At 34.2% G+C, this 13,664-nt stretch overlaps 1 protein-coding gene across 9 annotated transcripts in view; it reads left to right on the top strand.

The window, feature by feature from the left end:
• Window positions 1-13,664, top strand: part of DMD (dystrophin) — a 979,946-nt gene that overhangs the window by 789,419 nt on the left and 176,863 nt on the right. For all 9 annotated transcript variants that reach the window (XM_059839939.1, XM_059839938.1, XM_059839941.1 and 6 more), the window contains 2 exons: window positions 4,429-4,549; window positions 5,209-5,477. In XM_059839939.1, the coding sequence (XP_059695922.1) occupies window positions 4,429-4,549; window positions 5,209-5,477 (390 nt within the window). The remainder of the gene's footprint in view (window positions 1-4,428; window positions 4,550-5,208; window positions 5,478-13,664) is intronic.

Below are 13,664 nucleotides of genomic sequence, written 5' to 3'. Positions count from 1 at the left end.
AATACCACAAAAAAGAGATTCACAAAAGAGATAAAATAAGTCAGTCCTTACCACTTGAGTGCTCCTATTTGCCAAGATTTGCCTTCAAAATTTTAGTAGTAGGATTCAGATGAAAATTTCAAATGCTTGAATCTGTGCCAGAGGCGAGCTTGAACTCAACTGAGAACAGGGGTATCCATGCAGTTAAAATCATTGTTGTGTTATAAATGTGAGGTGCTTTTTAGACAAGGAAATTTGGAATGTATCCCAAATACACCCACATAACTGCTATTTGTTTGAACTTATACATATAGTAGGCCATTTTTTCAATTTTTGGAAGAAATTGTCCCTATTCCAAAGCCTTAGAATGTGTGGGGAGGAGTAGTGGTGGTGGTGTTAGTCAATGATAAAAAATACTCCTGTTGTTCAAAACATTACTTAATTATCTTACTTTTTTTTTTTTTACTAAGTATCAAAATATTGCTTTAGTGAAATTGAATTAACAACTGTGCGCATGTTACTGTAAATCTAATTTAAGTAACTCAGGCATCATGCAGATTTCCTGCTATGTCTTTCATTCTTTTAAGAGTTGCCTCATTTGCTGTGTAGTGATTTTATTAACAGCATAAATAGCATTTATGAACATAGAAGGCACTTATTAACAATTCCATGGAAACCCTTTCACATGAAATCTGTAGCATGACTGCCTAAGGAGTACAGTTCCTGCTTCAACACATTAACCAATTAGGGGTCCACAGTTGATATCTCCTTCTAACAATTAGGACAAACCCCATATTTTGAAAAGCATTCTGTTTGGCAAATGTGTTGAATTAATACAAATAATTAGTTTTTAAATAAGAGAGATTAATTTTAGTTTTATTAATGCAACTCTTTTTCTTATTATGTTTTCGTTTTCCAATTTAAACAATCGTTGTTTTATCATCTAAAGAGATTTAAGGACACTCATGAGGTGGTAGAGGTCAGAGATAAGTTGATCAATATATGCATTATTAAATGGTGGACAGAATGCCATTACTGCTGTAGTGTTGATGACAAATAGACATGCTTAAATAAAGTAGTTTACTTACTTTTTTGTCAGGTCATGCATTGTGCGTATTCGATTTCCTCTACGGTCACCAGGAAGTGTGGAAGAAGTTAAGGAATTCAATGAAATTGGCCTGCAATCATTAGTTGTACATTAGACATTCATTTAAGCTAATTCTGCTTTCAGTGGTGGTCTAGTTATTATAAAGATGTATTTGTCAGGGCTCTAGATAGATAAATTCCTTTTTGTTTTTCTTCCAAAAAAAGAGAAAATGTTTTATGATTTATGATTTTTACCAGTAGTGTATACATATATCACAACAAATCTTTAATCCAAAAGCAGCTTTGTCTTCATACAGTAAGAACTTTCTTTTGGAACGGGTTAGTATGAAATGAGCATTCATTATTTTTAATGCTGTTCTGTGCTACTGCTTCATGTGTTCTTCATCCTCTCCTTTTCAAATTTCTTTAATTGAAACATATTTTAATTTGGTAAAAATTTGCAGATCAAAACTAGGGAAGGAGATGAAACTGTATATAGATACTGTGTATTATTCTATAACTCAGAATTTACAGACTATAACTGCCTCCACCAGCTGCAACATTCAGACTGCAAAGGTTGGGGGGAAAAAGTTTGACACGTTGTCTCAGTTTTCCTTTGTTCATAAAGAAGGGGCCTTTTCTGTTTGTGACAAAATACAGAATGTGCAAAGTCAGAAGTTCCTATTAACATTTCTGTATTGTTTTGAGGAAGATAGACTGATTCCTGCCCATAAGCTTTATGGGATTCATTGCACATATGTTCTTCTGTGGCTTTAAACCTCTTCTGGAAAGGTAATGCCACTCGGTGTATTTGATTGCTGTAGTTTTCTGCAAAAACAGTACAAGCTGAAAGAAGGAATTTTTTGTCCTTCTCCTTGTGTGCACATGTACACAGCCATGGGTGACCTGTCTACAGCAGCAGCAGCAGTGTCACCGACATGTTTTATGAAAAATCCTTTCCTTAGGATTTTTTCCTCCTGAGTCGCTGAGAGGCCTCAAGAACAAAATGCAAACAATTCTTATTTGCTGCTGTGGAATGCACCAGGTGGATCTGTGATTGGTCTCATCTGGTTGTTTTTAATTAATGGCCAATCACAGTCCAGCTGTCCAGACAGTCTCGGTCAGAGACAAACCTTTGTTATTGATTGCTTTTCTATTCTTAGCAAGCCTTCTGATGAAATCCTTTCTTCTATTCTTTTAGTATAGTTTTAACATAATATATATCATAAAATAATAAATCAATCCTTCTGAACATGGAGTCAACTTTCTTGTCTCTTCCCTCATCCTGGGACCCCTGCGAACACCATCACGCAGAAGTCCTTACAGAAGTCCATACTCATTCCCAAATGCATAGTTCAGAGGTGTTTTGGGCTTTTAACTATTCTTCACATCAGTGTATTTCTGTGTTCCCCTGGAATATTGGTGACTTCTTCCTGCTGTTGATGTGTGTTTGCAGAACAGACCTTTGTGCAAGTTCTTCCTTCTTGACTGGTTTGGGTCACAGACATTACTGAGAAAACGTGCATCTTTGGAAACATTTCTAAAGCATATTTTATCTTTAAGCTGTTACACCATTTAATGTTTAAAAAACACTGGTTTAAGTGGGTTTGACTGTTGATGTTACTTTTAATACAATCAGCAGAGAGCAAAGCACACGGTCCATGGAAATTACTGTGCTGGTTTTTAACTTATGCTTCCTGCTGGCTCACTTGACCTGCAGACCTGCCCCACCATTCTAGTGGGACAGAGTGATGTGAGATGAACACAAAGGCTAATTAAAGGAATAGATTTTCCTCATTACAGGCATGAAAAAAGCTTATTATATTTCCTCTTTCTATTGCACTTCATGCAAGAGTCAAGTATGAATTATAAACCTAAAAATGTCTAAGTTAGACATTTTTCTTTCAGCCCTGTAGTAACTCCACTCAGTTTTTATGCAAAAAAGTGTCCAGTGGTAGCTTACTTGTCAATATACAGTACACTTCTTTATTTGTGTAAATTTGTATTGTTTTTAAAGGTTAAACATGATTGTTTAAAATATTTATCTCAGATATTAATCAAATGACAGGTTCTTTTATGATAGCAGATAGACTCTATGAAAAGATTCCAATCCCATTATTGTCCTCAACACAAAATGAAGATTTTTTTGGTTTGCTATTTCCTTCAACAAAGCAGACTTTGCTTAAGGGTTTTCCCAAGAACAGCTACAAACCCTATGGTCAGTTCTTTGCCATTTAATAGAAAGTGTATTTAAATGTTTATAGTAAAATAATGTATGTAGAATAACTTTTATATATTACTTTTACTTTATATAACTTTTATATATTACTTTTACTTTATATAACTTTTATATATACTTCTATATATATTCTAATATATGTAGAATAACTTTATTTCTGAAGTTGACTTTTCTGAAATGTGTTAAGAACATTTTACCTGTGATTTCTCATATTATAAACTGTACATGTTCCCACAATTAGTTCTGGTAGGTGTTTCCTGTACAGAGAGTCTCATATCAAATATAATTTAAAGTGTAATGAACTTTTTAATATTGAATTTATAATCCTTCATTAGTTCTCATAGAAATACAAATTTTGTTTAAAAATTAATTTGACTGAACTGGTACATTTATTATGTTACAAACTCATATAATGCTGGTGTTGTAAAGAGAATTTTCTAATCCCTGCAGTAAAATATCTGCTTTCTACCCATGGCATATGGCTCTCCTTTTTGCAGTATTGTGTTTTGTGTTACACTCTACTATTAAATTACCTGCATATTTTACCTCTATGCTGCTAGAAACTGTATGTATTCAACAATGTTTCATAAATACAGCAGAAAATATTGAAATAAAAGAGTGGTAAGGACCATTTAGATAAATTCACTGCAACATGCAGAAGAGCCAATGCAAAATTCAACCTACAGGCTGGGTTTCATCTGCATTTTTGTGTGGTTTCCATTTGGAATCAGTCTAATAGGCTCTTATATTCTCATTAAAAAAAATGGAGAAATTAATAAATTAATACTGAGATGTATGTACTTTCAGTGACCTACCAAAGCTTCTAATACTAATCTTGAGTAACTTACCCATGGTCCTTTAAAAGCAGGGTGTAGAAGAGAGTAAAAGAGTAAAAGGAGCTGCTGCTGAAGAAAGAAAAATAGAGTATGCTAAGAGCACCTTTGCTCTTTTGAATACAATGTGATTTCAGGTTAAGCAAAAGCTGATTATTTTCATTTTGTGTGCGTGTTTTATTGCTTTTTGTCATACACATGTGTAAGCTGTTGCTGGAAATTTTGTTCTGACATTGGTATTCTGACTTGATATTTCCTTATAGATCCACTTACAATAATTTTGTTTCCTAGACTTTCAAGAGGGAGCTAAAAACAAAAGAGCCTGTTATCAGGAGTGCCCTTGAGACTGTGCGAATCTTCCTGGCTGAGCAGCCCGTGGAGGCACTGGAGAAGGTCTGCCCAGAACCCAGAGGTAATTGAAGCCAGAGCAGGGTAATAACACATTGCTGGGAAGATCAGTGATGATCAGTGATGATTAAATAAATCCTGCCAGCCTCTCTGAAAGCATTCCTTTTACACTCCGAGCTGAATGCCAGCGTTCAGAAACTAAGCTAAAAATATAGATGAAATCAAGCCTTAGCAATCCTTCTGAACACTGTGGTACTAAATAGACATGCATATTTATAAGCAGATTTTGAAACTGCCTTTAAACCTTCAGGACCTGTCTATAATTATAGCCTCATTTGAGGGCTCAAAGCTGCAATTTAAGCTAAAATTCACCTTGTAGTCTCGGTACTACAGGAGATCCCAAATCCACCTAATTGCAGCAAAAGCTTCACAGTGATTAATATTTATCTATGTGCAGAAAAATTGTGCTGAATCAGTTGATAAACTTCTAGCTACACCTTGCATGTTTCAAAATACCTTTATGTACTTAAATGCAGATTTTGCTGATTTTTATGGTGGCAAGATTTATGTTTTTTAAGATATTTTGATACATTAATAAAGCAAATTTCACAGGTGCCTTTGGTTATGAAGAGTTTCCTACTGAGATTTCAACATATCCGGGTGGCAACTGCATTAGCTCTCACACAGAATATGTCTTAAAAGCCTCTCCACTTTCACATTTAGATCTGTCACCTGAGGAAAGAGCCCACAATGTCACCAAACTTCTGCAAAGGCAAGCAGATGAGGTGAGAACTGAGTGGGACAAGCTGAATCTACAGTCTGCTGATTGGCAAAAGAAGATTGACGATGCTCTTGAGAGGCTGCAGGGCCTTCAGGAGGCAATGGATGAGCTGGACCTGAAGCTTCGCCAGGCTGAGGCATTCAAGGGATCCTGGCAGCCAGTGGGGGATCTGCTCATCGACTCTCTGCAGGATCACTTGGAAAAAGTCAAGGTACCTGACATATATCAGTATTTCTGAGTATAAAATAGTTAATTGCATGGATCTCTTTATAATTATCTTATAGAGTGACAAATTGATATCTTTGTACCATAGCGATTTATATTAAAAAGTGCGTATAAATAGTTTTATGATTTCAGAAGTTAAAATGCAATGGGATCCTCATTGAGAATGTATATTGCTGACATGGGTAAAAGCACTATAGAAATGTGTGAGAATACTCAGCACACTCACTGTCAACTCAGGAGATGCCAAATTGGCAGTTAAAGAAAGCAAAATAAAATAGGATAATACTATGGATAAAAGTTTATTGAATTAATTTTTTGCTATATTATATTTTTTTAAGTATGATGAGCACGTAGCTGTTTCTATATAATTGTAGAGTAAAATTTATACAATTTGAAATATATGGTTTTTCATGATGGTGGTATTTGATTCTGTCTTTTTTGATAAATAGGCTCCATAACTAAAGATAGTCTTTAAAAAAAAGCAGCAATCCTGGAAAAATTGTCATTATTTTCTATAACTTAATGCTTATCTGCTTTTAAGGGTTGTTTCATAAAATCATTGCTTATCGAGAAACTTGGGCAGACTTGTCCTCCTTCAGCATGACTGCCATGGACAGACTTGATAAATAATCCAGGATTCCTTCAGCCAGAGCACAATAGAGGCAGCTGCCATGTTGATAAGAACAAAGTGCCTCTGTTCCAGTCACATAAATGGGAATCATCAGTCATTTTGAAAGAGACCTGAGCTAACTGTTATTTTCTCTAGATGAACATTAGGATCTAAGAAAGAGGAAGTAGAATGACTAATGGCAAGAAAAATATTCCTCTAAAAATCTAATGTAGTTTATTAAAATGAAAGTCCTGGAGTTTTAATCACACAGGAAGTTTAATGAGCGTCCTGTGCAGATGCTGTACAAGAACAAATGAAATAGTAGCTGATGAACAGCTAGCTGCAAAATTTGTTTATCTTCATTTAAATTCATAAATGAACAGAAGATATCTATTTATAAATTCTCAGAAAATGCTATTACAACAATGTTTTAGTTTTGTTTTTTTAATTTTGAAGAAGATCTCCTGAACAGAAGCACTGAATCTCTGATATTACTGGAAAACAAAGCAAGTTGTTCAATTCTAAAGCTATGAGCAGGAGTGTTGACTCCATAATTACAGTTCTGAGTCATGTTATGGTTTAAAAATTAAATAAATACATTCTAGATAACATAATTAATTACTTAATAATTGATCCAAGGGTAAATAAGGGTTAATTACTTTTCCTTTGCAAATATTTCAGTTAAAAGCTAAATTTGTTGAAGTTATATAGCCTTCAGTTAAAAGTTGTTAGTAAAAAGTAAGGTTTTTTCTTTATTGACTGTATTATCAGCCAGACATTATCCAATTGATACATTATCTATGTCTCATCCTTGCTCTGGTTTTAAGGATGAGCATCATGACTGATACTACAATATGAGGCAAAGTACCTAATTTCTCTCTTTACATCTAAGAAACACAAGCATTTTCTGAGCAGATCTTGAAAACATTGGTCATATGCAATTGCATTTCTTACAAATCCTTCCCTTAATATGGATCACAATAGTTTTCCCAAACCAAACCTCATTAATAACTTCCTGGGGAATGTTTAACTTAGTGCCATTTGTCACTGTCCTCTTTAGTTGTAGTTACTGGAGCTGCTAAGGTCATGGTACAACTTTGAACTCATACTAAATAGTGGATCCTTATTGCATCAGTATTAGTGTTGTATTTCTGCTATGATTATTATCATTATTATTATTATTATTATTATTATTATTATTACACATGCTTCATCTGCATTAATGCACAAATTGGTGTTCATCTCTGACTGGGAACAAGAGATAGTTTCACCCGTCTGCTCCAAAGGATGCAACCTAGACTAGAGGCTATCTAGAACCAAACTATTCTTAAGACTTCTCTGCTGTTCTCCTTTTTTTCTTCTCTCATATGAGTGGTCTTATCTGCAGCCTGGAATGTAACTTACTTTCTTAATAGCATACATTCCCTCTGTCTCCCTTCCAAGCATATCTTTCTGTCCATCATTTAACTGTCTTAAATTCATTTCAAGCCCAAATGAATCTATTATTAGTCCCTTAATATCCATTGCCTGATCAGTTTGATTGTAGCTCAGGTCATATTTTAGACATGGCCTATGACTTCTACTCCCCTCGGCAGCAAAATCAATGATGCTTCCTCCTTGCAATCACTGACAAAATGTTCTTTTCATCAGCATCCCTGGAACACTTAGGGTCTCATGAGACCACCACTCAGATTTTATATTAAGCTTTTGCTGCTATGCAATTGATATGCAATCATGCCTACCTCATCCACTTGGTATCTTATTCCAAGACCCATTCCAGGAACTGATGGTAGAACCAGTTTCTCTCTCTTTCTTCCCCAAAGATTCTCCTTTGCCATGCAAAACCATGATAATGATTATGCTAGCAGCATGCAACAATCATTACATCTTGTGCTGATACCTCCTCACTGTTTTGTTGTCTCTCTGCAGACATCTGCTGCGAAATATTAACAGAAATTAGTACCCATAGGAAGTTTCAGGTTTTTATTCTTTTCCATTCTGGAAAATTAGGTTTCTTAAATTAAAAGCCATTGTTTTGAGATCTTATGCACAGAGTTTTTTGCCTGAGAAGCCAATTTTAATGGTGTGGTTTATTTTTAGCTGAAGGTAGTTCGGCTACTCTCAAGATACTCAGGAGAGCACAATGCAAAGCACTTTTTTCTGCCAGTGATATTTTAACATACCACTAGCAGCAATATAACTGCTTCAGTTTTCTGTCATACACAGCACTGCAAAGGAACAGCAGGGCCTCTAGACTCCGTGAATAAACCTACATCCTAATTTTTTTTTTTTTTTGCAACCTCCGTAAAACAAAACAAAACAACCAAACAAAACCAAACTCAAAACAAACAAAAAACTCAAGAACAAAAATAATGAAGAGTGGGCAGCATTGTCTGTGGTTTCTTTAGTTTAAAATAGAAGTGCATATCTCTAGAACACCTTTCAAATAAAGGGCTATTCGTGTGGAATCATGTAGACTTTTTTCAATTAACTCCAGTCTGCTATAAAATAATTAGTTCTCCCTCACTGTCACAAAAAGAGAGCACCTTGACTCAGTATAATGATTGATAACTGTGAAAAGCAGAGCAGAATGTGGTGACATAAGTCTTGAATTTTTCTGCAAGGAATTTTCATGAAATTCTTAGTCTTGCTACTTAAGAACTGCTGGTTGTTCTGGCAGATTCACTTTAACAGTTATGAGTAAAGCAGTTACATGGACTTTGTGTATAGATTTTGGACTTTATGTATTTAATGTAACAAGAATATTCATAAAGGCTGCAAGTGTCCTTTTAAATTCTTTTTTCAAAGCTTATTTAAAATTTTAATACAATTTATTGTTGAATTATACGCTGTTTATTTCAGACTTTCTTCAGCTTAATTGTCAGTTGAAGTTAATTGTATGTCACTGACAAATGTTCACTGGAAAATGTCAGCCTGAAATTTATTTGTAAAACAAATAGAGTTTGCAGTTATTCATGAATCAGAAATGAACTGATCGCTGATCTGCTCATCATCTACTCCAAAATGATTCACTGTGTGCAGGGACTGTGGACAATCCTTTTGTCCCTTGTCATCTTTCCCATGATGACACAAAACGAGACAAAAGTAAGACAACCACTTCAAATAATTAGCTGAGTTTCAGTTGTGTTCATAGCCATAGAAAGAAATTAAATGGATTTTCAAAGATTGAAATTCCATATTATTACAAGCATTTTAATACTAAATCAGCAACCTCATTTTCAGGACACTGAATGGGGGTAATTAGTTCATCATCATCATCATCAGCATCATATTTAAAGTATTGTATATTTTTCTGTAGTCCACTCTGGTACTGTTCAGCTACTGCTGTGCTGTAAAGAGATATTTCAGCAAAGTGAAGTCTTACAGTGGTGTTATGAGGGAACTCTGCTGACAGCTGCCTAAAATGGAGATTCTGACAGCAGAGTCGTTGAATTTTTAATTTACATTTTCATCCCAAAATTATTTTAAATGCTTGCGTAATTTATAATTTTTTATCCTTTCCAAAAAAAGAAAAAAAAAGAGATTTTTATATGGAGCAATTAGGGGTAACATAGAGGGAAATTAATGAATGACACCTAGAAGCAAGCCAATGGTCCCCATTCATCCCCTCCTGCCAATGGAGATCAGTACTGGAGTACTGGAGATCAGTTTTAAACAGATCAATAGAATCTATGTAGGGAATAATTACCTGGAAGATGTATTGATAACCAGAATTTCCAATCAGCTTGATATCAAGAGCAGTTCCAGATCCTTGTTAAGCCAAATAGAGGTCAGATTGCAATGTGATGCCTATTCTCTTGTTAGTTTTTGCTAACATAAAATTATGATATGTACCAAATTAAGTTAGCAGAGCTCATGCTGTCCAGTCTGTAACATAAAATGGCAATACACATATAGCAGCTTCTGAGATACTTTTTCATTCTCTTTCTTTACTGATAGACTTTCTACAATATCCACACTTTTACTATTCTTAGTTTTAAAAACCAAAAAAATGCTAAAGTATTTTATATCCAGAGTTTTAGACTATGAACTATTATTTGATTAGGTGTTTTCAAACTGTTTGTACAATTAGAAAATGACAGCATCCATTGATTCATTGTTGAATAGGAAACTATTTGCCTGCAGTGTAGGAGATGGAAGTGTTAATGTTTTCTTCATACTATAACTAAAGTACTTACTGTTACAAATGGCTCTCAAGCTCACCATTTCATACACATCATTCTGTGAAAGAATCATACAATAGTTATTTATGACATGTTCTTAAACTGCTTCAAAATGCATATACATTTTTTCAGTTTAATTTGAAGCCAGCTGTTGCCACCAAGAGCTATAATCAATCTGGGTTAAGATGTTCTATTTCCTTAAGTGAGTCTCCTAATAAGTTCTGTGCCGGACTCAGGGAATTTTAAAACTAATATATACAGAATAACCATTTCCTACTAATGAATTTTCCAGCTTTCCAAAACCCAAAAATCAGTTCCTAAGAAAATTAGAGATGATCTTTCTGAACAGATTTGGCATTAGTAAAATATTTGTAATTTAGAGATTGTTCTAAGTTGCTATAAAAGTAGGAGATTATCTCATGGCATGCTACATGACCTTTAGTTTTAAAAATAAATATGGTCAATAAAACCAGAATTTACAAAATATCAACTCTTCATCAACTGTTTTACTGCTAATATAAACTAAAACAACATTAGAGCACATAAGAGCATAATAAAATCTATTTTAAAATAAACTGAAACCATACTGAAATTCACTGGAACACTTTGACATCATACAGATGTCCTTGTGATACATAATATTCATGTGAATTTAAAACTTTGTGGAGTTTGCTATAATGAAAGAAATACTTGAAGTCTGTTCAATTTGTTAATGGGTCAACTTTTAAGATGTTTTTATACATCAAAGACACTTCAGCTAACCACATTACTGAATTGGTGACAGTCTGGTATGTTGTTTTTCCCATTTTTTAAATGTATTTTTATGCAAGAGACAATTTAGTAGGGTTGTTTCGTTGTCACTGTTGAGGGCAAGTCTAATTTAATGAGGTTTTTCTTAAATATGAAATTGAGTTAAAAACCATAAACTGTTTTGTCATGTAGTTGTACCAGATTTTATCTCTGGTGTGTTTCTTATCTTGTAGGAGATGAAAGTTACTCAGTTGTGTCCTGTGGTCTCTCAATCTCGTTTAAACAATTTATGAATCGATTTATTTTCTTATACAAAAAGGAATATGTTCAAAAGTGGTTGTTTAGTATATAATAATCAGATAGTTTTACTGATACAAATTTAATTTAAAAGTATAACCTGCTTTATGTTCTTTCTATGTAATCAGTCAGATAAGATTGGAGAGTTCTTTATGGCAATAGCCTAAATCTAAATCCATTTTAAATACCTGAAGAAACGATCATTGCCTCTGCTGACTTCTTTTGCAATAAGTTATATATTTCTTATCTCAAGTTTAGATGCTACCACTGTATCTAGAGTTTTTACAGAGACTAGATTACATAGGTATTTTTGTCTATATCAAGCTACCTGTTTTAAGGAAGAATGCAAAATCTTGTTTTACATAGGAATAATAAGAATGATAATGAGCAGGCAGAGAAGTGAAATCCTTGTCTTTTAAAACTACAGCTGCTCTTCACCATACTTCTTACTGGGAAACAGTAGCATAATTGTGATACAGAAAAAGCAGCACTACTCTGCTAAAAAAGAAGAAACAAAAATGAGTATTCTTTAATTGACTTTCTGAGGAATCACAGCTAGTGTAAGGAGCAGCTACTTCTAGACCACTTTACAAAGAACAAGCACATGGAAAAGACCTGTACCAATTTAACCCAATTCCTATCAGATTTGTGTTAACTGTAGTAACACAATTATTAGTAAAGCATATTAACTATTATCTCTTTGATTCAGTATGTCTGGGCTAAAAAATACTAATAGCTTTTCCCTGACAACTAGTGCAGGAAAATTCTTGAGCTCTAGAAAGGCTGACCAGTCAAGTTTCTACCTCCAACTCAGTTTGGTAGAAGATGCTATTATTAGATCAACATATTTCATTTAGAGCCAAATTTTTCCTTGTATGAATGAATTCACCCTGCTGATTTCAGTGGGAGTTCAGCATGCACATCTGCAGGCAGATTTTGACTTTTTAAGTATTGGCAATCTCTGATCTTGGTTTCTGATACCCTGCTGAGAGAACTGACTAATGCGTGTATAGAGACTTGTCTGCCTTTTTCTGCCTCTGAAGTTCAGAATCGAGGTCAGACCAGAACATTTTTAAGAGATTTCTCTTTATCAGTTTATCAGAGGGAAGAATGAAACTTGAGCTTTTAGAAGGAGAATTAAACATTATTTTTTAAGTAGCTAAGTGGCATGGTTATAGCAGGGACTCTGACATTTAGCATCACTTTTTGTTTCAAGTTTGCCATATAAATGCAGCATGCATAGATATTAGTCTGGTGGTGAAGTATTAACATTCCAAGACATGACATTAAATCAAAGATGCTCTTGAACTGTTTTGGTTCTGTTCAAAAGCCTTCTTTTTCTTATGACCTGGAAATGTAAATATTTAGCCAAGAGGGAAAAAAAGTTCAATGCGAGCAACACATTTATTACTATGGGACCATTTTATTCAGGCTTTCCTAAGTGAGTGTGGCACAGGGAGCTGTGTGGCTAAAGGGAGCAAAATTATTTCTAAGGAGTATTTATAACATAACTCTGATCTCCTATATATAGTCTGCTACTGAAACACTCCTATGCAAGGAAAAAGGACATACCAGAAATTATTATATAACCAGACACACGAACATTCACTGAGAAGGGAGAGGAGGGAAAAGGGAAGAGTACCAAAAATTAATTTTAATGTTGTTTGTTTCTGTGATGAGGCAATTTTTTTCCATGAAGAAAATCTGTCAGTACTGTGTTTCTAATGAAATCTTTTCTTAAAACATTGACAAAATGAATTCTTAGGAACAATCAAGTGTGTAGATTCTGTAATGATATTGTTTCTATGACATGGGAAAATCAATGAGCAAAGTAAAATCAATTTATCAAGCTCCTGTGCTGGTACCCAGTAATTGTCTAGAGACTGTTTGATGTAGGGAGTGCAATGAATGTTAGATTGCCTGGAATGTTTATCAGGGACCCGGTGAGTTACACATTTCTCATTTTCATCTTTATAAATTTAAGGCCTAATAGAGTTTTATTTCATTTTTGTGGCAAAGGTTAACTGATAATAAAACTTTATAATTGCTACTTAGCACTTTTATAGTGCTTCTCATGTTCCAGATACTATGAGTTAATTTTCTCATCTTCTTTCTGAGACTGCAATAGAAATATTATCCTCAGTTTACAAATAGGGCAACTGAATCACTGAAACTAATTTCTCCAGACAGCAATACCACTCAAATTATTCTTATTCTCTCTAAATTTTACCTGAAAATTGTTTTATTTTAGTTAGGTTCAATTGTTCACTGGATTAAGAATGATAGTTTTCATCAGTCACAGCAGAAGCTGCTGTTGCCCATTTTCCAGAGC

This window comes from Haemorhous mexicanus, chromosome 2 (genome assembly GCF_027477595.1).
Source record: "Haemorhous mexicanus isolate bHaeMex1 chromosome 2, bHaeMex1.pri, whole genome shotgun sequence".
Classification (NCBI taxonomy): Eukaryota; Metazoa; Chordata; class Aves; order Passeriformes; family Fringillidae; genus Haemorhous; species Haemorhous mexicanus.
This window is presented reverse-complemented; position numbering and strand designations above follow the sequence as displayed.